This window comes from Staurois parvus, unplaced genomic scaffold (genome assembly GCF_062004578.1).
Source record: "Staurois parvus isolate SC_StPar_1 unplaced genomic scaffold, SC_StPar_1.0 ptg000449l, whole genome shotgun sequence".
In the NCBI taxonomy this organism is placed as follows: domain Eukaryota; kingdom Metazoa; phylum Chordata; class Amphibia; order Anura; family Ranidae; genus Staurois; species Staurois parvus.
The window spans coordinates 7,186,999-7,213,636 of NW_028318245.1; the positions used below are offsets into that span (position 1 = coordinate 7,186,999).

The window sequence follows — 26,638 nt, forward strand, 5'->3', positions numbered from 1 at the left end:
GGGGTACTGACTTGGGGTCACTGACATCCCCAAAAACACTAATACAGTGATCAGTGCAAAAAAAAAAAACACTGACACTTTACTAATGGCAATGTGGAGGAAGGGGTTAACTTTATTTTGCAGGGAAGGGTTATAGAAGTGAGGGGAGTGTTTTACTAGGGGGCGGGGGTGTGTACTGGACGGGACAAGGCTGATCGAGAAAGAGAAACTGTTCTTTCTCGATCAGCTCATCCTCGAGCTGACAGGGAAGTGACAGGCCGCACAGCTACTTCAGCTGTGCTGTCTGTCACTGTTTGCCACCGATCGCCGGGAAACAGCCGCTAAGGACCGGCTGTGACCCGGCGACTCATATCTGCGGCGGTGATCTGCGGGACAGATAGGGCGGCGGCACGCCTCGCGCGCGCCCCCTATTTGTTTACAAAACACACGTTTTAAAACGTGGTTTTGCCTGCGAGTGCCACCCTGCCGCCGTATATCTACAGTGGCTGGGCGGCAAGTGGTTAACCTAAAACACACTAACACTGATACCAATTATAATTTTTTTTTTTAAATATTGACATTTGACCTTGACCGTGACCTTGACCCAAAACTTACCCTGGCACTGAACTAGATCAAACCTTGTTCTAGGTATTTTTTCTTTATTTTTTAATATTTATTTATCTTTTTTTTTTACCTAAAACACACTGATACCAATTTAAAAAAAAAATCCTGACCTTGACCCTGACCTTGACCCAAACACTTACCCTGACACTGAACTAGATCAAACCTTGATCTAGGTGTTTTTTTTCTTTATTTTTTATTTTATTTTTTTTTTAATTTATCTTTTTTTTTTTTTAACAAACTTTTTTTTCCCTCTATGCCAGGCGTTAGAGAGATACAATGTATCTCCCTCCTCCATTCATATAAAAAAAAAAAAAACCCAAGGGGGCTGGGCTGTACAGTGACTGATCACTGTGATAGCCAATCAGAGGCTATCACAGCGATCATGTGACTCGGGAGTCTCGATTGTTCGATGGGGAAAAGTGGTCACTTCTTGTGGTTGGAGGAAGAGAGCTTTTCTAATAGCTAATGGCTCCCAACAGCCCCAATGAGCACCTACGTTTCCTCTTCACCTACCTAACAAAGATACAAAGTTCCCTATAGACCACAAGAAAAAAAAAGAATAAAGAAGTAAGCAGTGTAAAGATCATTCTAGAACCTTCACCACCTGCTGGTCGTCACGCATCACTGCAGCTCAGGTCTTTGCTCTGCACACCTGTCCTCATTAGTGGTTTTTAACCACTTGCCTACTTCGCACTTATACCTCCTTCCTGTCCAGGCCAATTTTCAGCTTTCAGCACTGTCGCATTTTGAATGACAATTGCGCGGTCATTCAACACTGTACCCATATGAAATCTGTATCATTTTTTTCACACAAATAGAGCTTTCTTTTGGTGGTATTTGATCGCCGCTTTATTTTTTTCCCTATAAACAAAAAAAGGGCACAAAATGTGAAAAGAAAAAGTTTTTCTTAGTTTCTGTTATAAAATGTTGCAAACAGGTAATTTTTCTTCTTCACTGATGTGCGTTGATGAGACTGCACTGATAGGCAGCACTGATGGGCACAGATAATCAGCACTGATGGGCACAGATAGGTAGCACTGATGGGCACTGATAGGCAGCACTGATGAGCTGGCACTGATATGCAACAATGATGGGCACTGATAGGCGGCACTGATGGGTGGCACTGATGGTGGGCACTGGTGGGTGGCACTGCTGTGCACAGGTGGGTGGCACTCATGGGCACTGGTGGGTGGCAATGATGGGCACATGTGGGCGGCACTGATGGTGGGCACTGGTGGGTGACACTAATGGGCACAGGTGGGCAGCACAGAAGGGCACTGGTGGGTGGCACTGATGGGCACAGGTGGGTGCCACTGATGGTGGGCACAGGTGGGTGGCACTGATGGGCACTGATCATCAGTGCCATGATGATCAGTGCCGATCCGCCCTCTGACAGCATGAGGAAAGTGCAGCCAATAACCGGTAACTGCATTGTGTCATTGGACACAGCTGATCACATGGCAAAAGGCTGCTGTGATTGGCCTTTTACTACATCACGTGATCAGCTGCATCCATAGGACGCTCCCGGGGGCGTGCGGGAGGGCGCGTCCTGGGAGGACATCATATGACAACCCGCTGTAGCTGTCATTGGGCTATAGCGTGGTTGGCAAGTGGTTAAGCAAGGCCATGGTCTTGTGCAGGCCATACACAGGTCAAATTCTGAATACATTTTCTTTCGAAAATCAGAGATTTCGTGCATTTTGTAATCTGATGACGCCACCATTGATTTCGAAATTCGACCAACCAAGCCTTCAACATCACCTCATGTTGTTAAAGAGAAGAATTTTCATGTTTGGGAATCTTCTTTTCTCTCCAGGTCATGGCTCACACTAATTTTTTTTTCGATTTACATCTCTCGCACAATTCTCCCATCATTGATTAGAAATTTGTTCTTTTTTCAAAAAATTTTCAGCATGGCCGATCACTCAGATTCAACGGACGCACGAAAATCGGCCAGTGCTGTAGCCCACTAATGGTGTAAAAGGATGGTTACGATTTTCGAAAGAAAATTTCTTTTTGGAATTCGACCCGTGTATGGCCTGCATTAGGCCCCATTTACACTTGCAAACGCGGTCATTAGCAGTTACATGCGGCTGACCCAGCGGGGGTTTCCCACAAAGCAATAGGAGGCTGACAGCTTCTGCAATTAATCTCAGCTGCTCATGGAGCAGTTTTATAAACAGTGGTCACTCAAGGGCAGCCTGCGTTCAGGGCCAATCATTGGCAAGTAATCGATCTATGAGTGATTGCATGTGTGCGGCCGCAATTAGCTGTGGGGGGAGGCTGCCTCCAACAGCTAATCATTGGGAACCCCTGTTGGGTCTTCTGCATGAAAGTGGCTTCAACTGCGAGTGTGGACGGGCGGTGGCTCTCTTTTTCTGGGAGGACGTCATATGACGTCCTCCCGCTCTAGATGTGCAGGGATCGGAGGTGCGCTGTGTCCCTGGGACACAGCGGATCACCGATCGCAATGAAGAGCCAATGACACAGGCTGTATCATGTGATCAGTTGTGTCCAATCACAGCTGATTGCTTTTAAATCGAAAATGCTGGTTATCAGCAGTCCTCTCATCACGCTGATAGCACGTGAGGTGAGGAGTGCCAGTAAGTGGCATTCCTCAGAGGGGACATCTATACTGACCATCAGGGCACTGATGATCAGTGTAGCCCCATCAGTGCCACCTATCAGTGCCCATCAATGCCACATATCAGTGCCACATACCAGTGCCCATCAATGCCACATACCAGTGCCCATCAATGCCACATATCAGTGCCACATACCAGTGCCCATCAATGCCACATAACATTGCCCATCAATGCCACATACCAGTGCCCATCAATGCCACATATCAGTGCCACATACCAGTGCCCATCAATGCCACATATCAGTGCCCATTAGAGCTGCCTTTCAGTGCCAACTATAAGTGCCAGTCAGTGACGCCAATCAGTGACGCTTATCAGTGTCAGTCAATGCCACCTAACAGTGCCAGTCAGTGCCGCCTAACAATGCCAGTCAGTGCCATATACTGTATGAGTGCTTCCTTTCAGTGCCCATCAGTGATGCCCATCAGTGCAGCCTACCAGTGCCCATCACTGCAGCCTCAGCGCTCATCAGTAAAGGAGAAAATGACCTATTTACAAAAGTTTACAGAAACTAAGAAAAAACTTTTTTTCAAAATAAAAAAAACCCAGTGGTGATTAAATACCACCAAAAAAAAGCTCTGTCTCAAAAAAATTATAACAATTTTGTTTGGGTACAGTATTGCATGACAGCGCAATTTTCAATGAAAGTGCGACAGCACTGAAAGCTGAAAATTGGCCTGGGCAGGAAGGGGGTAAAAGTGATTAAACTTTCTACATCCAAAGGATGAATATGCAGTGTGAACACTGAGATCTGGTGTCAGATATAAACTCCATAAAAGCTTCTAAAAGTCAGTAGGCGGAGGTGAGGAGGGGCTGATCTGCATATTTATGGGAGCCTGACCAATCCCAGGCAGGAGGCCTGGCAGTGTGGCGGACCAGCTCATAAATATGATAGAGCCTGGCCAGCAGTGGGAGTCGGGTGGAAGATGAAGTGCTGAGAGGTGCTGCTGTGTAGCCTGGGAGGGAGCCCTGGAGAAGGGGGAGGAGAGCTGAACGATGGAGTTCTACTGCCCTGCAGTCCATCGTTGAAGGATAGCCTACATAGCTTGGAGAGGAACCAGCCCAGCTAGAAGGCCTGAAAGCAGTTCCATCCACAGCTGCAGGACAAGGACAGTGTGAGTACCTCTCCACCCCAGAGCCTATAGGAGACAAGTCTGCTGGAAGCAAGTTCTTGGCAAGTCTTCAGGGACAAGTCATAGCTTACCCAATCCCCTGTCCTGGGATCAGATACTGTAGCCAGGTGGTCTGGTATTTTGTTCACTTAGGGGAGTAAAAGCTCCTACAAGCTGGGACTTTGATGAAGATCCACTCAAGGGGATTTAGAACTCCTGCAAGTTGTCGCTTTGCTAAAGACGGTCATAGTTCCGACTGGAACAGTCACATATCTGCCATTATTTGTAGCAGCCTAGAGAAGGCTCATTTGTTGTTCTTCAGTCAAGTTGGACATCCCATAACCCCTTTACCCTATCCAAGTTAAATTCCCCATTACAAAAAAAAAAAAAAAAACAAGGCCATCAACTGTTTCCTGTGTTCGGAACGCGCATGTTGCCTGGCAGTGCAGGAAGTAAAGGGGAACCCAAAACCAGCGGCTCTCAAGGGGGTAGCGCTACACCCTTGTGCCCCATAGTAGACCATCTAGACCAGTCCTCCGTGTCGGTTTCTGCTCCCAGATTCGTATACCAGGCTAACTTTGTCGAAGTAACCTGTAAGAGATTTCCAGCTAAGAGAAGATCGCCGCAACGCATGAATCTGTGCATGCGCAGGATCCCAAGGCATACAGGCAGGCACTAAGACCCAGGCGCACCTGTCACCAATGACGGCGCCGGGCAGGCACTAGGACCCAGGCGTGCCTGTCGGTGCTGGGCGGGCTATTTAAAGAGCACCTCGATGCTAATTCAGTGCTGACTGGTCTTCAGCTCCCCCCGTGTCCTGCTTGCTTCTGAACGTTTCCTTGTTGCTGACCTGGCTTGCTCCTGACCTGACTCCGACTACTCTCCTGCTCCTGGTTTCTGACTCCGGCTCTGTTCTTGACTCTGGCTTCTCCTGCTGATTTTGTACCTCGCTGCCCGACGGTTGATGACCCTGGCTAGTCTATTACCCTGCTCCTGTCCTGTGTCCTGGCTACCTACATTACTCTGCTGCACATCGGGTATTGCCTAGAACCTGCTCTGCTTGCTATTCTGGTAACCAAATCAGAGGATACTCTGCCTACCAAAGTCATCATCTGCAAGAGCCGCAAACAACCACCACTGACGCTCTTGTCCCCCTGGTCCCTAGACTCCCTCTGTTCCAACCTCAGCGGGGTCAGGGCTAGTGACACAAGTGAGGCCGACCTCGTCATTTCAGTCTCCAATCAGGTACGAGACATAACCTTTGCCATTTTTAAAGTAATTTTGCATATATAAATTTTATCAAGCTGTCCTCTGGCTGGACATGTGACGTCCAAGGGTTCTTCTCCACCATTGGGTGGGCCTCAATACTGCATATTAGTGACCTTATCAGCAGCATCGTACTGTGAGCCCAGGAAGACGGGATGGTGCTTGGCATCATTCAACCGGCATTGGACACCAAGGCATTACGTTTTGCGAGAGACAAAACTGGTAAGGAAGGAACCTGGAGTTGAATACAGATGTGCCTAATGATGGAAGAGACCAATGACCAATGGAAGGACCTTTGGTGTTCTAGAGATTCTGTCTGGATGGGATGAGGATTGGAGGTGGTTGTGCAGTAAAAGAAACAAACAAGAAATTATATGCAAATAACACTGTTTTATTTGGTGTTTTTACTACATCTACATATAGTTACCGTCTAGGTTAATACTAATATACCACTTGAACAGGTTGGGTGATCCTGCTTTGCTATGACGGTGAAAGTCTTGTAGGTCCATAACTTCTTCTCCAAAGAGCTTCTCCTACCTGTGCCTTTTTTCCTAATTCTTAGCTCCAGCACCTGCTTATTGAGCTGAATTTGAGCAAGACCAGTGTGAAAACACAGACCACGTACCCCCTTGCTTTCAGGAACTATACTCCATAGTCCTCAGAGAAGGAGGAGAAATGGGCCAGGTGGCCACACTGCTCTATGAGAATCCTGCCGAGTTTGGTTGCCGTGGATTGTAAAAAGCACCAGTGAGAGGTAAATCTGCTGCACTTTCTGGAGAGCAATAAGTAGAATTAAAAAGTAAGAACTCCAGGAATGGGCTCCAGACATCATGGAGCCCATGGACCAGACGTGATGGCACATCTGGCAGGGCCGCAGTGTGGGGAGCGTGGCTCCAGGACTTTCGGTTTTGTTTCTGGTGTCTTGCACAGCTCCTGACAGTGGTATCTGCTTCCTGGCCCCTGAAGACACGCTGAGGTTCAACAGCAAATCACAATGGGTGGATTACATGCTCTTATCCTTATACGTCGAGAGTTAATTTTTAATAAAGTCTTTTCCTATATACTGCACTTAGTTGGTGCCCTCTGCTGTTTCCGATATTTCTATAGGAATATATGTATACATTGCAGAGATTACTTCAGTCTCATTGAGGACATCTTTGGACCTATGGACTTTTTGGTATAATCCTATACCCCCTACAGCACATTCTTGTGTATGATTAGGTTGTACCTTGGCTGTATCCCTACAAGCGCCATTCTCAATAATTCTCTGTGTTAAAAGACTTGGTAAATGTATTGAAAACAAATGGGAGGAGAGGAACCTCCAGATGGGGAGAGCTGTGCCACGTCGGTTATCTTTTCCCACACAGTGGGGTACCTCTGCACCCTCTGGAAAATACATTTTGGGCCAAGGAAATTACTGGTTAAAACAATTCTCTATGTTTGGAGCTCATGGATAACCCCCCTTCATTCTCTCCTGGTGTTAAAACAGTTCAGGGGTAATTAATTAAAATTCAACGTCCAGGCGCTAAAATTTTCTTCGATCCGAATCCTAAGTTTGTGGAATGATAGATTGTAGTCATAGTGTGTCTATCAGAAGTATATTAGGTTGCCCCATCAGAGTGCTCCCTTACATCAGGTGTCCCCATCAGAGTGTCCCTTTACATCAGGTGTCCCCATCAGAGTGCCCCCTTACATCAGGTGTCCCCATCAGAGTGCCCCCCTTACATCAGGTGTCCCCATCAGAGTGCCTTCTTACATCAGGTGTCCCCATCAGAGTGTCCCCTTACATCAGATGTCCCCATCAGAGTTCCCCCTTACATCAGATGTCCCCATCAGACTGCCGTCTTACATCAGGTGTCCCCATCAGAGTGCACCCCTACATTGGGTGTTCCCATCAGTGTGCACCCCTACATCAGGTGTCCCCATCAGACTGCACCCCTACATCGGGTGTCCCCATCAGTGCCCCCTTACATCAGATGTCCCCATCAGAGTGTCCCCTTACATCAGGTGTCCCCATCAGAGTGCCCCCTTACATCAGGTGTCCCCATCAGAGTGCCCCCTTACATCAGGTGTGCCCATCAGTGTGCCCCCTTACATCAGGTGTCCCCATCCGAGTGCACCCCTACATCAGGTGTCCCCATCAGACTGCACCCCTACATCGGGTGTCCCCATCAGTGCCCCCTTACATCAGGTGTCCCCATCAGAGTGCCCCAATAGATCAGTTTCCCCCATTAGAGTATCATTATAGATCAGTTGTGAACCATCACAGTGCACCTATAGACATCAAAGTGAACAGTATGCCTGTACCTGATGGATGTGTCCCTGAAGTCAGGCAGGCAGGGGGCGGGAGCTGGAGAAGAAGCTTTCTGCAGGTGGTGGGACACACACATGACGTCATTGGTTGCTAAGATGGCAGTGGTCCTAGCACCCAGTGACTGCTGAGCAGCAGGGATCTGGTGCTGCAGACTGGCAGGCTAACGGTCTGGACAGGAGCATAACTTGGTCCGGGTCTGGACCGCGGTCCACCACTTCATGACCACTGCAACAGTTCATCACCTTCTGGGAAAACTACTAAATTAGTCAGCCGAAACCAAGCTTCTATGAATACAGGGCTCAGCTAGACTTCTTATTAATGGCTAGCAACATGATGGATCACAAAACCCCTCGATCGTATGCTCCATACTCGATTGCGCATCAGCTAGTCAATGTCACTGTAGCATGAACACCATCAAGCACCCCCCTGATTTTACTTCTGCCCCAAGCACTTCCAACAGTCCATACATTGCAGTGCCTTGGTGCATCTTTCCCGGATATGAATCTTTTGGTGTTTCAGCAGAGCAGGTTTGTGTGTGAAGCACTTCCCGCACTCACCGCAAGGGAAGGGCTTCTCGCCGGTGTGGAACCGCTGATGCCGCACGGACGCCGACTTCTGTGTAAAGCACTTGCCGCATTCGGCGCAGGGGAAGGGCTTCTCGCCGGTGTGGATTCTGAAGTGTGTGACCAGATCCGCTTTGCGGGTGAAACACTTTCCGCACTCGGAGCACAGGTAAGGCTTCTCACCCGAGTGGATCCGCTGGTGTTGGACCAGGTAGGACTTGTGGGTGAACCCTTTCCCACAGTCCAGACAGGGGAACGGCTTCTCTCCCGTGTGAATCCTGCGATGGATGATGAGCTTTGATTGCTGGCTAAAATGCCTGCCGCAGTCCAGACATGGGAAGAACTTTTCACATCTCCGTACCATCCGGAATGGGATGGTGTTCAGTTTATCTGGAAACGTTTCTCCAGGGTTTCTGGGATCTGGTAACCTCTGCACCCCATGGAGTCCTAAGTGAAACTTGGAGGTAACAATTTGTGATCTATCAAGAGAAGAGTGTACAGGACTCAAGTCATCAGGTGATCCATCTACATTGTGAAGTCCCAGATGGATATTTGCAGCACCAGTACATGAGTTGTCAGGAGAATAACCCTGAGGGCTACAGGGATCGGGTGATTGATCCATGCCGGATAGTACTGTATGGATATTTTGGGTTATGGAGACATCTTCTGGAGAACTTTGACCAGAGTTTTCTCCTTCTAATTTAGAGAGTGAAGATAAAACAAGGCTTTCCTCTGGGTTATTTCCACAATTCTGTCCACCTGTGGAGATAAAAGACACACAGGTTGTCATACAGTAAAATAAGGGTGAAAAACATACCAACCTTGACATATAAGGAGAGATGGGTAATATTTCCAGTTATGAACTGTCACCTACAACGGGGTAATGAATTCAAATTCTGAGGTCTGATTGCTAAAATAATCTTCCATCCAAGGTCCGAATTTCAAGTTTGTGCTGTGACGAAAGATTGTAGTTGTTGTATGTCTTTCAAAAATATATCAGTTTCCCCAAACAGAGTGCCCCATTACATCAGGTGACCCCATCAAAGTGCCCCCTTACATCAGGTGATCATATCAAAGTGCCGCCTTACATCAGGTGCCTACCTCAAAGTGCCCCCTTACATCAGGTGCCTACATCAAAGTGCCCCCTTACATCAGGTGCCTACATCAAAGTGCCCCCTTACATCAGGTGCCCACATCAAAGTGCCCCATTACATCAGGTGACCCCATCAAAGTGCCCCCTTATATCAGGTGCTCATATCAAAGTGCCCCCTTACATTAGGTACCTACATCAAAGTGCCCCCTTACATCAGGTGCCTACATCAAAGTGCCCCCTTACATCAGGTGCTCACATCAAAAAAAACCCTTACATCAGGTACCTACATCAAAGTGCCCCCTTACATCAGGCGCTCACATCAAAGTGCCCCCTTACATTAGGTACCTACATCAGAGTGCCCCCTTACATCAGGTACCCACATCAAAGTGCCATCTTACATCAGGTATCCACATCAAAGTGCCCTCTTACATCAGGTGCCTACATCTAAGTGCCCACTTACATCAGGTACCCACAAAGTGCCCTCTTACATCAGGTGCCTGAAGGGAAATGTATGTTCCTCGCCCTATATTCTGTCTTTTTTATATATACTCCATTTTGCTTCTCTATTTTTTATTTTGTCTAGATAATCAAATGTATAGTTGTGTGTGTTAGTTACGTGCTATAGAACTGCAGCCACTCATCCTTTTAAATCTAGCTTTGCTCAAGGCATGAAAAGTCACCACTTATTTCTTTGTACTAACAGCACCTGCTTCTGCTATGATATAGTTAAAAGTTAACCACTTTTGCTTTAAGGGAAAATACCGTTGGTTTATTATAATTGATTCAAGATCTGTGCGATATGAATTGTAATTGATTCAAGATCTGTGCGATATGAATTGTTACAGATGTCATGTACATAGACTTAACAAATTACTCAGTGAAATTCCATTCCATGTTCTCCTGTTACAACTCACTGTATATAAGGAGGAAATTGTGAATAAAAAATCAGATTGCTCTCTGGAAGACCTGGCGTGCATGTGTATTTTTCTTTCTCCCAGAGAGCAGCCTCATGGATCCAACGGGGCCTAAACCTGCCAGTGATCGATAAAGAAAAATCCCTTTCAGTGTCCACATCAAAGTGCCCTCTTACATCAGGTGCCTACATCAAAGTGCCCTCTTACATCAGGTACCCACATCAAAGTGCCCTCTTACATCAGGTGCCTTCATCAAAGTGCCCTCTTACATCAGGTACCCACATCAAAGTGCCCTCTTACATCAGGTACCCACATCAAAGTGCCCTCTTACATCAGTTGCCCACATCAAAGTGCCCCCTTACATCAGGTGGTCATATCAAAGTGCCCCCTTACATCAGGTGGCCATATCAAAGTGCCCCCTTACATCAGGTACCCACATCAAGGTGCTCACATCAAAATGCCCCTTTACATCAGGTGCCCACATCAGAGTGCCTTCTTAAATCAGGTACCTACATCAAAGTGTCCCTTTACATCAGGTGCCCACAAAGTGCCCCCTTACATCAGGTACCCACATCAAGTGCCCTCTTACATCAGGTGTTCCAGTCAGAGCACCCCTTTACAATAGGTGTGCACATCAGAGTGCCCCTTTACATGAAGTGCCCCAATCGAAATGCCCCTTTACATCAATTGCCCCCAGAGTGCTCCCCTACATCAGGTGTCCCCAATCAGAGTGCCCCCTTACATCAAGTGTCCCCATCAGAGTGCCCCCTTACATCAGGTGTCCTCAGAGTACCCCCTTACATCAGGTGTCCCCAGTCAGAGTGCCTCATTACACCAGGTGTCTTCTTACATCAGGTGCCCACATCAGAGTGCCCTTTTACATTAGGTGTCCCAATCAGAGAGCCCCTTTACAGCCGGTGTGCCTTTCAGAGTGCCCCCTTAAATCAGGTGTCCCCAGCAGAGTGCCCCTTTACATCAGGTTCCTCCATTAGAGTATCCTTATAGATCAGTTGTGATACATCATCTATAGACTGGTAAAGTGAACAGTATACCTGTACCTGATGGATATGTCCCTTTAGTAAGGCAGACATGGGGCAGAAGCTGGAAAAGAAGCTTGCTGCAGAGGGTGGAGCACACACGACCTCACTAGTTACTAGGAAGGCAGCGGTCCTGGCAACCAATGACTGCTGAGCAACAGGGATCTGAAGCTGTAGACTGGCGGGCTGAAGGTCCAGACAGGAGTGTCACTTGGTCCGGGTCTGGCCCACGGTCTGCCATTTTGTGACCACTAATCTACACATTCACACATGAAAGCCAAAATCTTTTTTTTTTTTTTAGCAACATTGTCATCAGTAATGTTCCTCAACACAATCTTTATGACTTCCCGTTGTAAGTCATCACTGAAACCTTGTTGCTTCATTTTGGACTACTGTGGACAACATCTAACCATTAACACATCAACTCTGTGACCTCCCTGTGAAGAAGTGGTGTAGAAATGTGGACATTAAATTCGGTCATTTTGACTTTTTACCTGTTATTTAGATGATAAAATCTAGGTAATGTGAGTCAGTCTCCCAGGCCTGCGGGTGAAAATAACAAGGACAGGGGCTACAGACATAGGCTGATTCCTATCAACTGGTGTCAGAAGTGGGATTAAAGGTGTGGCCGGTCAGCTAAGCTGAGCCAGTCTTAATTTTACCTGGACTGTCCCCCTTTAAGACCCATGGATAGTAGCCAAAGTTTCCGTATGAGATTGCTGGATCTCGTGGGGAGTCTTTGAGGTTGGACCTCAAAGGGAATTCAGAGGTTTTTGGGAACCTCTGGGGAAAAACTGCCTAGGCTGGTATAATTGTGAATTCACAGAAGTCCTCATTTATTTTTGCCATTTTAGAAGTATAAGTGCTTTTTTGCTGTATGTTAAGAAACTGCAAATAGTTGAGGGATACCATATAAGGTAGTTCCGTTTCATCAGAAATGAAAACTATTCTCAGAAAACGAGAGAGAAGTTACAAGTGAAACTAACTGTTCAAACATCTAGAAATGGAGGCATTATACAAAATGGAAGACATATTTCTTTACAGTGACTCTAGGAGAAGATGAGAGGTTTGTATGGGGTGTGTTAAGGAGACCCTATGTCTTTATTAGTCCTTTCATTTGGTGCTTGGAGAGTATACAGATCTCCAGAGGAATGCACAGGAGTAACTAATGGAGGAAAGCCAGTCTTATAGAGGCTGATGGCTCCTGACTCCCCCACTGGGCACATACTGTCCCCCCATTAGTGTCTACTGACAGAGAAGGGGAGAAGAAGAGATTGTTGTAGCGACTAAACATGGAGACTATAGGGATCTCCCTGATTTGATGTTTGTTGCTTACCTATGCTTATCTCCACGTCAGTATCTTCCTCTTTGCACCGTTGCTCGCTCCCCATGTATATCTCCTCTTCATCAATGACTTCAACTTTGATATTAATGAGGTCTACACCCTACAAGGTAGAAAAAAAAATCAAGTTTGGGTTTTTAAAAGAAAATGTTTTTTGAAGATCTGAAGAACTTTTCAATGACGTCACTTCATTGGGACCTTCAGCTTCCACCTACTTGATGATGGTGAGGGATCTCATGATGTCCCTGTGTAGAATCCCGGGAATAGAGAGGACGGGAACATCTCTCTGGTGGGTTCCCATTACTGGATCCATCTGTAGGAAACACACACACTGACTGAATCCATTTTTTCTATGTGTTTATCAGATGATAGGTAGATCCTCTGTACTGCTTTCTCCTTTACAATAAAGTCTCCTCTTACCTGGTAAAGCAAGAGGTGGTCCGTTCTCCATCATGATGTCATTCTGTTCCTCCAAATTCTTCCATTCCTATGTTGAAAAAAATAGACAGTGATATCCTGACACCTTATAGGAACCTGACACACACAATGATACAGTCACCATCCAGACACATCCCTTGTCTGTTACTGGAGAATGTCCCAGAATTCCCAGCACCGCTCACCTCTCCTATCAGCAGCTCAATGATCTTCTGGGTAACTTCTAGGATCTTCTTATCTATGTTTCTTTTGGATATCACTGAGCAAGGTGGAGGTACTGACTGTGGTTTGTCATGTTTACCAAGTGTCTTCTTCACAACTGTGTAATCCTGCAATAACAAATATTATGTTATCAGCTGAATGTCAATGAAGTGATATAGCTTCCAAAAAGACATTCTCAGGATCCTTCACCTCTCCGATTAGGTCTGTGTTTTAGTAATAGAGATAAGAGTGACGTCATGTGACCTCCCAGAATCCTCCTCACCTCTCCGGTCAGGTCTGTGCTTTATTAATAGAGATAAGAGTGATGTCATGTGACCTCCCAGAATCCTCCTCACCTCTCCGGTCAGGTCTGTGTTTTATTAACAGAGATAAGAGTGACGTCATGTGACCTCCGAGAATCCTCCTCACCTCTCCGATCATCTCTGTGTTTTATTATTAGAGATAAGAGTGATGTCATGTGACCTCCCAGAATCCTCCTCACCTCTCAGGTCAGGTCTGTGTTTTATTAATAGAGACAAGAGTCATGTGACCTCCCAGAATCTTCCTCACCTCTCCGGTCAGGTCTGTGCTTTATTAATAGAGATAAGAGTGATGTCATGTGACCTCCCAGAATCCTCCTCGCCTCTCAGGTCAGGTCTGTGTTTTATTAATAGAGACAAGAGTCATGTGACCTCCCAGAATCTTCCTCACCTCTCCGGTCAGGTCTGTGCTTTATTAATAGAGATAAGAGTGATGTCATGTGACCTCCCAGAATCCTCCTCACCTCTCCGGTCAGGTCTGTGTTTTATTAACAGAGATAAGAGTGACGTCATGTGACCTCTGAGAATCCTCCTCACCTCTCCGATCATCTCTGTGTTTTATTATTAGAGATAAGAGTGATGTCATGTGACCTCCCAGAATCCTCCTCACCTCTCCGGTCAGCAGGTAGATGATCTCAAAGGTGAGGTCCAGTATCTTCTCTGTGATGACACTCCGCTCCTTCTCCATTATAACTGGTGCTCAGCCTTGGTCTTCAAAAAGAGACTACCACTCCTGCAGGCAGAAACATAGGTTAAGTGGTGAATCAGTGTTCTCTGTACAGCGCGGCAGTATATGTCAGAACTATATGCATGTATATTAATAATAATAGTGTGTGACTGTGGGGGGGCATTAGAGTATAAGCTCCTCTGTTACAGAGACTGATGTGACTGGCTCAATGTTCTCTGCACAATGCTGTGATATATGTCAGAGCTACATAAATGTATAAAAAAAATAGTGTGTGACTGTGGGGGAGGGGACATTAAAGTGTAAGCTCCTCTGGCACAGAGACTGATGTGACTGTGGGGGAGGGGACATTAGAGTGTAAGCTCCTCTGGTGCAGAGACTGATGTGACTGTGGGGGGAGGGGACATTAGAGTATAAGCTCCTCTGGTACAGAGACTGATGGGACTGTGGGGGGAGGGGACATTAGAGTGTAAGCTCCTCTGGTACAGAAACTGATGTGGCTTGCTCAGTGTTCTCTGTACAGCGCTGCGGTATATGTCAGAGTGATAAAAAACTAAAACAATAATAACATAATAATTAATACTCAGGATGATAATGTTATGGTCTAAGCTGCCTTCTGCTATAGCAGTCCACTGTACACACCTTATAACCAGCATTATAATCACCTGAGACACTACAGATTTAAAAAAAGGATTGCCCTTACCCTCTGCCAGGAACATCAATGTCTCCTCTCTCCTCAGGCTCCTCCCCTGACCTGGAAATGATCATGCCTCACTTCCTGTTCAGCTGACTCAATCATTTCCTGTCTAGGCCACACCCCTGTCCTCTGGGAAGTGCTAACCATATAAAGAAGCAATTTGCAACTCTAGGAGGAGGCTGGGAACAGCTGTCTGCTAGAATGCAGCCATTTTTTAGGAGTCCATATTAGTAGTTCTTTAAAGTGGTGCTTCAGTCTCCCCCCCCCCCCCCCCCAAAAAAAAATGAAGTCAGTAGCTACAAATAATGTAGCTGCTGACCTTTAATATAAGGACACTTACCTGTCCAGGGATCCGGCGATATCCTCACCCGAGCTGAATCTTGAATTGGCTTAGGGCGCAGGATTTGGCATCTTGTGTAAGGGAAGCCGGCGGTAAAGCCTTCTGGATTCAGAGGCAGATTCCTGCTGTGCTGCGTGGTTGGTCCCGCAGTCTTCTGGGACATGCATGTGCCCCAGAAGGCAGCGGTGGAAAGGAGGAGGGGTCGAAAGATCGCAGAAGAGATCTTACACGGAAGTGGGTACCTGTCTAAACCAGCTGCCCCCCTCCTAAAAAAAAAAGTGCCAAATGTGGCAGTGGAGGGTGGAGGATGCAACCCTTTTGGGTTGGAAGTTCAATATTTTGAATGGAGCTATTTTCAACCTCTCTTATTTTGAAGGGTCCAAAAAAAAACCATTGGGCATGACACTGCCAATCCATTTGGATCTTTCAGGGGTTGTCCTTTGGTTTAGTTTCAATCGTCTCCAAATCAAGTGGTGCACTAGGGTTGTCACCTCATCCCTTTAAAACCGAACACATATTGATCTCAATACAATCGAACAGTTGTGGGATGTGCTGGAAAAATAGTAGTAGTGGCCTCTTTCAGCAGGATAATGCACCCTTCCACAGTGCAAAAATAGTTCAAGAATGGTTTGAAGAACACAACAACCCTTGGACCGGTCAGAGTACCCATGCTGACTCATGTCCATAGCCAATAGCTCCTACAATAGGCACATGAGCATCAGAACTGGACCACGGAGCAATGAAAAGAGGTGGCATGGTCTGAAGAATTCAAGAATGGTTTGAGGAACACAAGTTTAAGGTGTTGACATTGCCTCCAAAGTTTCGAGATCTCAATACAATCGAACATCTGTAGGATGTGCTAGAAAGACAAGTTCGAACCATGGAGGCTCTACTTCGCAACTTACAGGACTTATAGGATCTGCTACTGACAGCTTGGTGCCAGATACCACATCATACCTTCAAAGGTCTAGAGCCATCTATGAATCGATGGGTCAGGATGTTTGGGTGACAAAAAGGGGATCTACTCAATAAGTGGGTGTCATAAAGTCATGGCTGATCGATGTATAGTTTATCTAGTCACCTTCATCCATTTTTACAGAGCCATCATTTCCAGGAAGCGCGGTTTGGAGCAAAACCAAATTTCAGCATAGGAAAGAATGACTACCTTTCCCACCAAAAATATTTTTCAGCAAGTTTATGTTCTTTAATTTCAAGGCTCTTCCAACGTACACTGGCAAAAACCCCAGCTTTGCCCTTCTCACCCATTTTTCAGCCCATCTGTTGTCAACTTAAAACAGAACTATGGGTGAGGAACTGCTTTAAAGTTCGAGAAGTGCTGCTTGGTAAAATTATATAAAGCACACAGACTACATTAATTTACATGTTTTTATTAAGTAATAAAATAGTCAAAATCTTTAAAAGTCATTAAAAATTTAAACAAATGCCAACATATTTCTACCAAGAACCAAACAAAAGGACAGTAAACGCATACAATCAATAGAAACGAAGTATGGAAGGTAAGTGGAAACTACTGCCATTTTGGCACTTTCTCAAGTCATGCTGGAGAGTAAAGTTGGGTTTGATGTTTGAGTCGAACGTAAGTTTGCTTTGGCCAATCATAGCATATGCTGATGTCACCGGGTGACCCCACCCCTTAGATATTTAAGAACAGTCAGGCTGGCGCAGCTATCAGACGGCGGGAGCCAGCATCGAGAGCGGAGCAGGGTTTTTCTTTTTTTTGGGGTGGCGGTGGTGGCGGGTATCATGATTGGATCTACTTCGGGGGAATTTTTTTTTTATTTTTGTATTTAATAAAGGAATTGTCAAAGACTGTCTCCTGTAATTTTTTACTACATTTTTTTTTTTGTGAATGAGCAGCGTTACCCCAAACTCATTCACATGAGGGGGAGGGGCGGGATCTGGGGGCCCCCTTGTTTAAGGGGGCTTCCAAATTCCAATAAGCCCCCCGCCTGCAGACCCCCACAACCACCGGCCAGGGTTGTGGGGAAGAGGCCCTTGTCCCTATCAACATGGGGATGATGTGCTTTGAGGAGGGCAGCCCCCCTGCCCCAAAGCACCCCCAGATTTTGAGAGCATGTGGCCTGGTAAGGTTCAAGAAGGGGAGGGGAAGCTTGCTCATCTTCCCCCCTTTCCTGACCTGCTGTGCTGCATGCTCAGATAAGGGTCTGGTATGGATTTTGGGGGGGACCCCCACAGCATTTTGGGGTGGGGGTTCCCCTCAAAATCCATACCAGACCAAAAGGGCTCTGTATGGCTCTCTCTGCAGCAGCTGAAAGCCAGCGGGAGGGAAAGAAGAAGCGAGCATTCAGCTGCTGCAGAGAGAGCCATACAGGGGATCGGTTCCAGAGATTGCCCCACTCCTATGGCGGTCACAGTCCCTGCCCACATCCGATTCACCCAGCTGCCTAGGCCCCATATAGGAGGACTGGTGATACCCCCTTATCCATGACCCTGTGTGTGGCCCCTTGATGATGTCAGGGTCTGCACGTAGAAAGTTGACCCAGCTGCCTGGGCCCCATATAGGAGGACTGATGGTACCCCCTTATCCACGGCCCTGTGTGTGGCCCTTTGATAATGTCAGGGTCTTCACATAGAAAGTTGACCCAGCTGTCTGGGCCCCGTATAGGAGGACTGGTGGCACCCCCTTATTCATGGCCCTGTGTGTGGCCCTTTGATGATGTCAGGGTCTGCACGTAGAAAGTTGACCCAGCTGTCTGGGCCCCCGTATAGGAGGACTGGTGGCACCCCCTTATCCACGGCCCTGTGTGTGGCCCTTTGATGATGTCAGGGTCCTCACGTAGAAAGTTGACCAAGCTGCCTGGGCCCCGTATAGGAGGACTGGTGGCGCGCCCTTATCCACGGCTCTGTTTGTGGCCCTTTGATGATGTCAGGGTCCTCACGTAGAAAGTTGACCCAGCTGCCTGGGCCCTGTATAGGAGGACTGGTGGCACGCCCTTATCCACGGCTCTGTGTGTGGCCCTTTGATGATGTCAGGGTCTGGAAGTAGAAAGTTGACCACCACTAATATAAAGGACCAGCCATGAATAACTCTCTATACTAAGGATCAGGTCACTCTAGGCTCTTGACCTATGGATAAATAGTCAGTATCTTTCTAAACGATGTTCTGGTTCTTCCCCATGTTGAACATTTTTACATTGAGCAGCAACGGTCATCCCTCTACATGTCATGGGTGAAGTTCCTTGAAGCCCACTGAATTGCCCATTTTACTATTCCTATTAATGAAGCTTCTGGTGTTTAACTAGATGTACTTTCTGTGTAAACTGCTTGCCACACTCTGAACATCGAAATGGTTTTTCTCCCGTGTGAACCCGTTGGTGTGTCAGCAATGCCCCCTTTTGCAGAAATGTCTTCCCACAATCGGTGCAGGAAAAGGGCCGCTCAAAAGTATGAATCCTTTGATGGGTGACAAGCATCGACCTGAACCGGAAAATTTTCCCACACTCCATGCACTCGATGGGCTTCTCTTCTCTGTGACTCTCCTGATGCTTGACCAGAGCCAACGGGTCCCTGAAACATTTGACACAATCCAAGCACCATGAAGCCTTTTTGCCAGAATGCGTCTCTTGATGCTTGGCCAGAGCTGCGGGATTTTGGAATCCTCTTCCGCACTCACCGCACCAAAATGGTTTCAGGTTTTTGTGTACTCTCTGGTGTTTGACCAGCCCGACTTTTTGTATAAAACCCTTCCCACAGTCTGGACAGGTAAAGGGACACTCGCCTGTGTGGGTCTTTTGGTGCACAAGAAGACCCACCTTCTGCGCAAACTGTTTCCCGCAATCAGAGCAGGTGAATGGCTTCTCTCCCGTGTGAACTCGGAGATGCACAATCAGTGCGGACCGATGACTGAATTGCTTGCCGCATTCACTGCATTCCAGAAGCCTTTCCAGGGCTTTCTCACGTTCTGTCAAAGGTGGCGTATCCATCACATGTTGCCCGCGTCTGGAGCGCAAATATGGGCCCTCTCTTTGGTGGTTTGCCAGACCTGTTTTGTGGGTAAGAGGTTTTCTGCGCTTTGTTTTTTTATGTTTTTTCTGGTGCGCAATCAAAACCGGTTGGCTTCTAAAACATTTCTGGCACTGAGCACATTCATAGGGCTTTTCTCCCGTGTGGGTTCGCTGGTGGTTTTCAAGAGTAATTTTCTGTGCGAAGCGTTTATCGCAAATCGGACAGGCGAAGGGGCGTTCTCCCGTGTGGATCCTCTGATGGGTAGCCAGTAGCGATCTATAGCCAAAACATTTCCCGCACTCGGTGCACTGAAATGGCTTCTTGGTGGAGTGAACCATTTGGTGGAGGTCAAGTTCTGCCTTCTGAGGAAAACACATTCCACATTCATAACAAGGGAATATTTCACCACCACTAGGTCCATGGCTAGGTTTTGTAAGAGTACCAGGAAGGGGTTCCTCAAGGTCAGAGATATCTGAGGATCTATTCACCCCATCATGTCCTTGGTGGGTATTTGTAGTACTGGGGTTTCCTTCTCTTCTGACGTCCTCTATTTCTGCCTCAAAGTCTGAAGGCGAAATGACATGTCCATCTTCTAGGAAAAAAAGCACAGGGACCCAGTCAAGCTAAAAAAAAGTTAAAGTCCATCAAAGTTTTGCATTTCCTAAGCAGTACCAGTCAGATCATGTCCTCCATTTTATTGCTCTACCAGTAATTCACGTAATTACAACCAGAGATAATGGGGTAGATTTACTAAAATTGGACAGTGCAAAATCTGGTGCAGCTCTGCATGGTAGCCATCAGCTTCTAATTTCAGTTTGTTCCATTAAACTTTGGAAAAAAAATGGAAGCTGATTGGTTTCCATGCAGAGCTGCACCAGATTTTGCAATCTCCAGTTGTAATAATTCAACTCCATTGAGTCTAATGAGTATGGTGACCAGTTCTACAGTTACTCTTGCCTACAGTCCATTTTTGGTCATCTTACCTGTAAGCAAGGGTAGATGGGTGGCACTTCCTCCATGCCTCTCTCCTCGCTGGGTGCCAAGTACAGGCCTCATAGAGGGGCCTACCCCAGGTTGGTTCTTGAACAGAGTTACTGCCTTGCACATGTGGTACCTTTACTGTGCCGTGCTCATCAATGCCCCAGGACAAGGCAGTTGCTTTCAGGGCTAACTCAAGCTTAAGGAGGACCTCTAACATTAGAGATGGCAATACCTTATTGTGCACTTGACCAATAAACTGTACTCCAGTTAAATCTCTCATCCCCATGTCAATGAACACCTTCTCTGTCACTGTTGTATTTAGGGACACGATGACCTTATGCCCACTTCACCTGTCCAGCGTACCTCACTACCACTACTGGAATGGGGCCCCGCCAAGCACCTAGCATGAAATACATATGTGCTGTGCATCAACCTGCTGGGCGCCAAGTACCTCTGCACAGGCCGGGGACTTCTGCAGTGCAGATCTGTTCCGATTGCTATGGGAGATGGACCGCTCACGGGCAGAGTGCCGACAACAACTCCCATGCTGTAAGAAGCTGTCCCACTTATCACAGGTACACACTTATGACAGACTGATCCCAGGCTGCTTGTGGCTGCCCCAGCATACCTGCTCAGGCAAAAGTCCACATTGGCAATATCCAGAGCTACTATCGTTAGGGCAGACTGCAAGTCCCAGCAATCCCTCTACATGGTGGATGTGACAGCAGGCAGGCTTGCTCTCCAAGGTGGAACTGCTCCCTCTTCTCTCTAAGCTGCTTGGGATTACATGCTGTGGTTTGTCTGTGTCTTTCCTTCCCATGCAGACTGTCTGAATCTGGGCAGAGCCCTCCCCCCTTTTAACATCAGTACAGGGAGAGTGTGTTGCTTTCCTCACTGGATGGAGGGTGTGGGTCCTCGGGCATGCCCTGATGTCTAGGGGGGACGTGTGGCCCTCAGTTTCCTTCCTCCCCTGATCCTTGGGAGGGGTGTCTCTTCGGGAGAGCCCCTTGACCAAGTACTTGGTGGTCGGCTTTGGGTGATCACAAGGAAAGGGGTCCGGCAGGCCTTTTGGCTAGGTGGACCAAGCTGGAAACCTTTGTCCCTGTCAGGAACCTTGCGCCCTGGGGGAATCAGTGTAGAGGTCCTACCGCTTTAGGGGGTGGACTAAAGGCACACCCTAAGTGCACTTTTTTGTGTTGGTGTTTTTGCACTTGCACCTTTTTTGTAGAATTATCTGGTTTTTAGTTTTGCGAACTTCCGTGGATTAAAGAGAAATAAAAATCAGCACAGGGAGAGAGGCAGAGCTCAGCAAAAACCGCGGGAAACAGGTTCACTCTTTCTCTCCCAGGTGGGGCAGCAGTTTTCCCAGAATTTCAACCTGCTTATACACCCTTCTGTAGCAGAGAACACTAAAAGTCTCACCACCCCTACTTTGAGGATCTTGATATATGATAGCGGTGAAGGAATTTTCTCTTCTATTGGCTAAAAATGTGTTTTTAAATTTAGGTATGACAATGTATAGGTAAGAGATTAAAGCACAAAATAAAAGGGAAACCAAATAAATATTTCTCCAACATGTATCACTCACCTATGCTAATCTCTGAGGCAATTTCCTCCTCCAAAGATGGGTCATCATTATCCGTCTCAACTTCATTAACAGCTTTCTTTGTAGTCTGGGTTTCACCCTAAAAAATCCACAAAACAACTTTGTAATTAAATTAGTAACCCAACACAAAACCAGCATTGTTGGGTCACTTCGGTATTTGGCCGATTCCTCAATTCCACCTACCTGATGATGGTGGGGGATGGTGAGATCTTTCTGTGTGGAATCCCGGGAATACAGAGGACGGGGACATCTCTCTGGTGGGTTCCCATTACTGGATCCATCTACCTGATGATGGTGAGGGATGGTGTGACCTTCCTGTGTGGAATCCTGGGAATACAGAGGACGGGGACATCTCTCTGGTGGGTTCCCATTACTGGATCCATCTGTAGGAAACACACATACTGACATTGTTTCTATGTGTTTATCAGATGATGGGGGATCTAGGTGGACCCTCCGTACTGCTCTCTCCTTTACAATAAAGTCTCCTCTTACCAGGTGATGTGAGGGGCGGCCGCTTCTCCATCATGACGTCCTTGTAGAGGTCCTTGTGTCCTTCTAGATACTCCCACTCCTCCATGGAGAAATAGACAGTGACATCCTGACACCTTATAGGAACCTGACACACACAATGATACAGTCACCATCCAGACACATCCCTTGTCTGTTACTCGAGAATGTCCCAGAATTCAAGCATCACTCACCTCTCCTGTCAGCAGATCAATGATCTTTTTGGTGACCTCTCGAATCTTGTTGTTTTTTTCCAGTGTCAGGGAAGGAGGTGGAGGCTCCATGACGGGGTCCTTGCTCTTGCTCCAGCTTCTTGATACAGAGGGACTGCTGCGGAGGGTCATATGATCACGAATCTTCTTCAAAGGTCCATAATGCTGCACAAGTCAAAGGAACATACAATGGTAAAAATAACCAGGGATTTTTTTTCAGCCAGACCATGGCAGAACGCCACCTCCACCTAAACACTGTGCACCTCTCCTGTATGGGGTGCACTGTATGGGGAAAAAACAAGCCACGGGTGTGAGAAGTGCTAGAGCCAAGCATGTGGAAGATGGTGGAGATCTGGGGGGGAAGAGATTATGGCAGTGGAGAGGGGTAGTGTGCAGAGGTGAAAGATTGGGGGGAGGGGGGGGGGGTGAAGAGGTCAGAGCTGAGGAAGGGTGCAAAAGTGAGATGTGGATGGGGGATGAAGAAGTAAGGAGTTTTGGGAGTGGGTGAACCCTGCACACTTTGCTTTGCGCACTCCTGAACACTGTATGTAGTGCGCTCCTGAACCCTGCATTCTGTACGTAATGAGCTCCAGAACCCTACAATCTGTACGTAGTGCGTTCCTGAAACCTGCACTCTGTACGTAGGGCGCGCCTGAACCCTGCACTCTGTACGTAGGGCGCGCCTGAACCCTGCACTCTGTACGTAGGGCGCGCCTGAACCCTGCACTCTGTACGTAGGGCGCGCCTGTACCCTGCACTCTGTACGTAGGGCGCGCCTGTACCCTGCACTCTGTACGTAGGGCGCGCCTGAACCCTGCACTCTGTACGTAGGGCGCGCCTGAACCCTGCACTCTGTACGTAGGGCGCGCCTGAACCCTGCACTCTGTACGTAGGGCGAGCCTGAACCCTGCACTCTGTACGTAGGGCGCGCCTGAACCCTGCACTCTGTACGTAGGGCGCGCCTGAACCCTGCACTCTGTACGTAGGGCACTCCTGAACCCTGTGCCCCGTGTGTGATGCACTCCTGAAGCCTGGATACTTCTGAACATTGTACCCTGCATGCAATGCACACCTACACATAATGCACTCCTGAACTCTACACACTGTGTGTGATACACTCCTGTTTTTTCCCACTGTTCAGTTCGGCCATACCCACCATATGACGCGGCACAATTCTTTATTTCCCTGCGGGCAGGGAGCGGGGAGCAAGAGGGGGGAATTGGGGGTCCATGAGTTCCTGTGCCTATTCTTCAACAAAAATAGCCCTGAATATAACACAGTAATTTGGATCACTTCTCCTTAAAACTCTCCTTAATCCGATTACATTAGGTCTTTTATAACTATAAGTGATGTCATGTGACCTCCCAGAATCCTCCTCACCTCTTCGGTCAGGTCTGTGTTTTATTAATAGAGACGAGAGTGATGTCACGTGACCTCCCAAAATCCTCCTCACCTCTCCGGTCAGGTCTGTGTTTTATTAATAGAGACGAGAGTGATGTCACGTGACCTCCCAGAATCCTCCTCACCTCTCCGGTCAGGTCTGTGTTTTATTAATAGAGATGAGAGTGATGTCATGTGACCTCCCAGAATCCTCCTCACCTCCCCGGTCAGGTCTGTGTTTTATTAATAGAGATGAGAGTGATGTCATGTGACCTCCCAGAATCCTCCTCACCTCTCCAGTCAGCAGGTAGATGATCTCCAGGGTGAGCTGTAATATACTTTCTGACACGTGACTCTGGTCCTTATCCATCCTGGGGTCTACCATCACACAGTAAGGCTCCTGAAGACAGAGAATGGAAAATATATTATACACAGAATTATTTTAAACAAAAAAACCCAATTATTATAATATTAAGTCGCCATTGACCAATGCACACCCCCTGAAATCATAAATCAGGCTGTAAGTGATTATGCAAGCAATGATTGGTTGCTCAGTTTGAAGCCAACTGTGTATGAAATGATAGTATTTAGATCAGGAGATCATGGTCCATCCATCCAAGACCACCCCACACATCGCATTCGTGTTCTTACCGTACATCAGTTCACACCATGAGGAGCTAGACGTGTCTGGAAGCGAGACCTGATTGTGTCTTCAGTATTACATACATGTAACATCTTCTGGTCGCTCATCGGACTTTACAATGGCGCTCCATGCTACGATGACGTAGAGTTGGTTCAAGGGGTTTTTTTGCGGTTTGTACCTATAAACAGAACCAAAAGGGGGGGAAAAATTGAAGTGGAGGATGGGACAGAAGAAATTGTATCCAGCCAGTACCATCAATGATTACCTTGGCTTCTTTCTGTTGACCTCTAACCCGGAACTTCCTTTCCATGCAATCCAGATGACTTCCTGTCCTCTTTTTTTCACGTATCCCTATACTAAAATTCTTTACATATCCTTCTCACAGCCAATAGCCATGATCCTTTACGCTTGCTGATCCTATATGGAGGGTCTGATGTCTTCCAGGCAACACCAAAAGTAGTGGTTAGAAGATCATGACACACATGTCCTTAGTGCAGCCATTTTGTTGTGGTCCTCATCTTTATTTTAGGATGAAAACAAACTCGCCTTCCTCGAGCTCTCATCTTGATCCATAGCTGTTGCCAAATCTATTAAAGGAGGTGACCCTGTGTGACCCAGGACTTCTGGGACCCCCTGTTTTGCCAGCAGGACTACAATTCCCAGAATTCCCTGCCCTGGCTGCTGTACTACAACTCATAGGACTGTTTCCTTTAAGAGGTAAAAAAAAAAAAAATAGTCAGATGTATTGTATTATTATTGGTGTTTCTACTATTATTATTATGAAAAGCTGTCAAGTCCATGTTGACTACTGGCACACGCATGGATGGTGTTTATCTATCTCCTTCCTTCGCCCTGTTCGCCCACTTTCCATCAAGTTACTCCTTCGCCTTCCTGCCTCATTATTGAAGATATATATTTTTTTTTTTGATAGTACCTTTTTTTAGGGTTTGTTCACGCAACCATATTATACAGGATTTATATAGCGTATATTCTTAATGCCTGCCAACTGTCCCGTATTTGCCAGGACAGTCACAATTTTTTACCAAGCTGTCCCGGGATGGCCTGGTCAGCATCTCAGAATTTGTACTGTGCCCTCCTGACTCCCCTTGTACTGTGCCCTCCTGACTCCCCCAGTACTGTGCCCTCCTGACTCTTCCTGTACTGTGCCCTCCTGACTCCCCCTGTACTCCTGTACTGTGCCCTCCTGACTCCCCCAGTACTGTGCCCCCCTGTACTGTGCCCTCCTGACTCCCCCAGTACTGTGCCCTCCTGACTCTTCCTGTACTGTGCCCTCCTGACTCCCCCTGTACTGTGCCCTCCTGACTCCCCCTGTACTGTGCCCTCCTGACTCCCCCAGTACTGTGCCCTCCTGACTCCCCCAGTACTGTGCCCTCCTTACTCCCCCAGTACTGTGCCCTCCTGACTCCCCCAGTAATGTGCCCTCCTGACTCTTCCTGTACTGTGCCCTCCTGACTCCCCCTGTACTCCTGTACTGTGCCCTCCTGACTCCCCCTGTACTGTGCCCTCCTGACTCTTCCTGTACTGTGCCCTCCTGACTCCCCCTGTACTGTGCCCTCCTGACTCCCCCAGTACTGTGCCCTCCTGACTCCCCCAGTACTGTGCCCTCCTTACTCCCCCAGTACTGTGCCCTCCTGACTCCCCCAGTAATGTGCCCTCCTGACTCTTCCTGTACTGTGCCCTCCTGACTCCCCCTGTACTCCTGTACTGTGCCCTCCTGACTCCCCCTGTACTGTGCCC

The 26,638-nt window shown here is 47.4% G+C and overlaps 3 protein-coding genes across 5 annotated transcripts in view; 1 reads left to right on the top strand and 2 right to left on the bottom strand.

The window, feature by feature from the left end:
- Window positions 1-5,993: 5,993 nt before the first annotated feature.
- Window positions 5,994-15,280, bottom strand: LOC149453512 (uncharacterized). Its single transcript, XM_089688493.1, has 7 exons — window positions 15,231-15,280; window positions 14,453-14,575; window positions 13,507-13,650; window positions 13,307-13,373; window positions 13,102-13,199; window positions 12,881-12,989; window positions 5,994-9,259 (listed from the first exon to the last, which is right to left on the bottom strand). The coding sequence occupies exons 2-7, from the start codon at window positions 14,528-14,530 to the stop codon at window positions 8,370-8,372; spliced, it is 1,386 nt and encodes a 461-aa protein (XP_089544619.1). The 5' UTR covers window positions 14,531-14,575; window positions 15,231-15,280; the 3' UTR covers window positions 5,994-8,369.
- A 1,656-nt stretch (window positions 15,281-16,936) lies between these two features.
- Window positions 16,937-25,294, bottom strand: LOC149453513 (uncharacterized). 3 transcript variants are annotated; one of them, XM_089688370.1, is made up of 8 exons: window positions 25,146-25,294; window positions 24,889-25,058; window positions 24,530-24,637; window positions 22,840-23,022; window positions 22,631-22,754; window positions 22,322-22,521; window positions 22,121-22,217; window positions 16,937-20,143 (listed from the first exon to the last, which is right to left on the bottom strand). In XM_089688370.1, exons 3-8 carry the CDS (start codon window positions 24,620-24,622, stop codon window positions 18,822-18,824), a joined length of 2,019 nt encoding a protein of 672 aa, XP_089544496.1. In that variant the 5' UTR covers window positions 24,623-24,637; window positions 24,889-25,058; window positions 25,146-25,294; the 3' UTR covers window positions 16,937-18,821. The 3 variants fall into 3 exon arrangements, with proteins under 3 accessions (XP_089544496.1, XP_089544497.1, XP_089544495.1); XM_089688371.1 differs by lacking the exon at window positions 25,146-25,294 and having other exon boundaries at window positions 16,937-20,140; window positions 24,889-25,135; XM_089688369.1 differs by lacking the exon at window positions 25,146-25,294 and having other exon boundaries at window positions 24,889-25,135.
- Window positions 25,295-25,394: 100 nt separating this feature from the next.
- LOC149453514 (uncharacterized) overlaps window positions 25,395-26,638 on the top strand; it is a 36,210-nt gene continuing 34,966 nt past the window's right edge. Inside the window, exon 1 of the mRNA XM_089688654.1 lies at window positions 25,395-25,597. The gene's annotated coding sequence lies outside the window, so the exon portion shown is untranslated. The remainder of the gene's footprint in view (window positions 25,598-26,638) is intronic.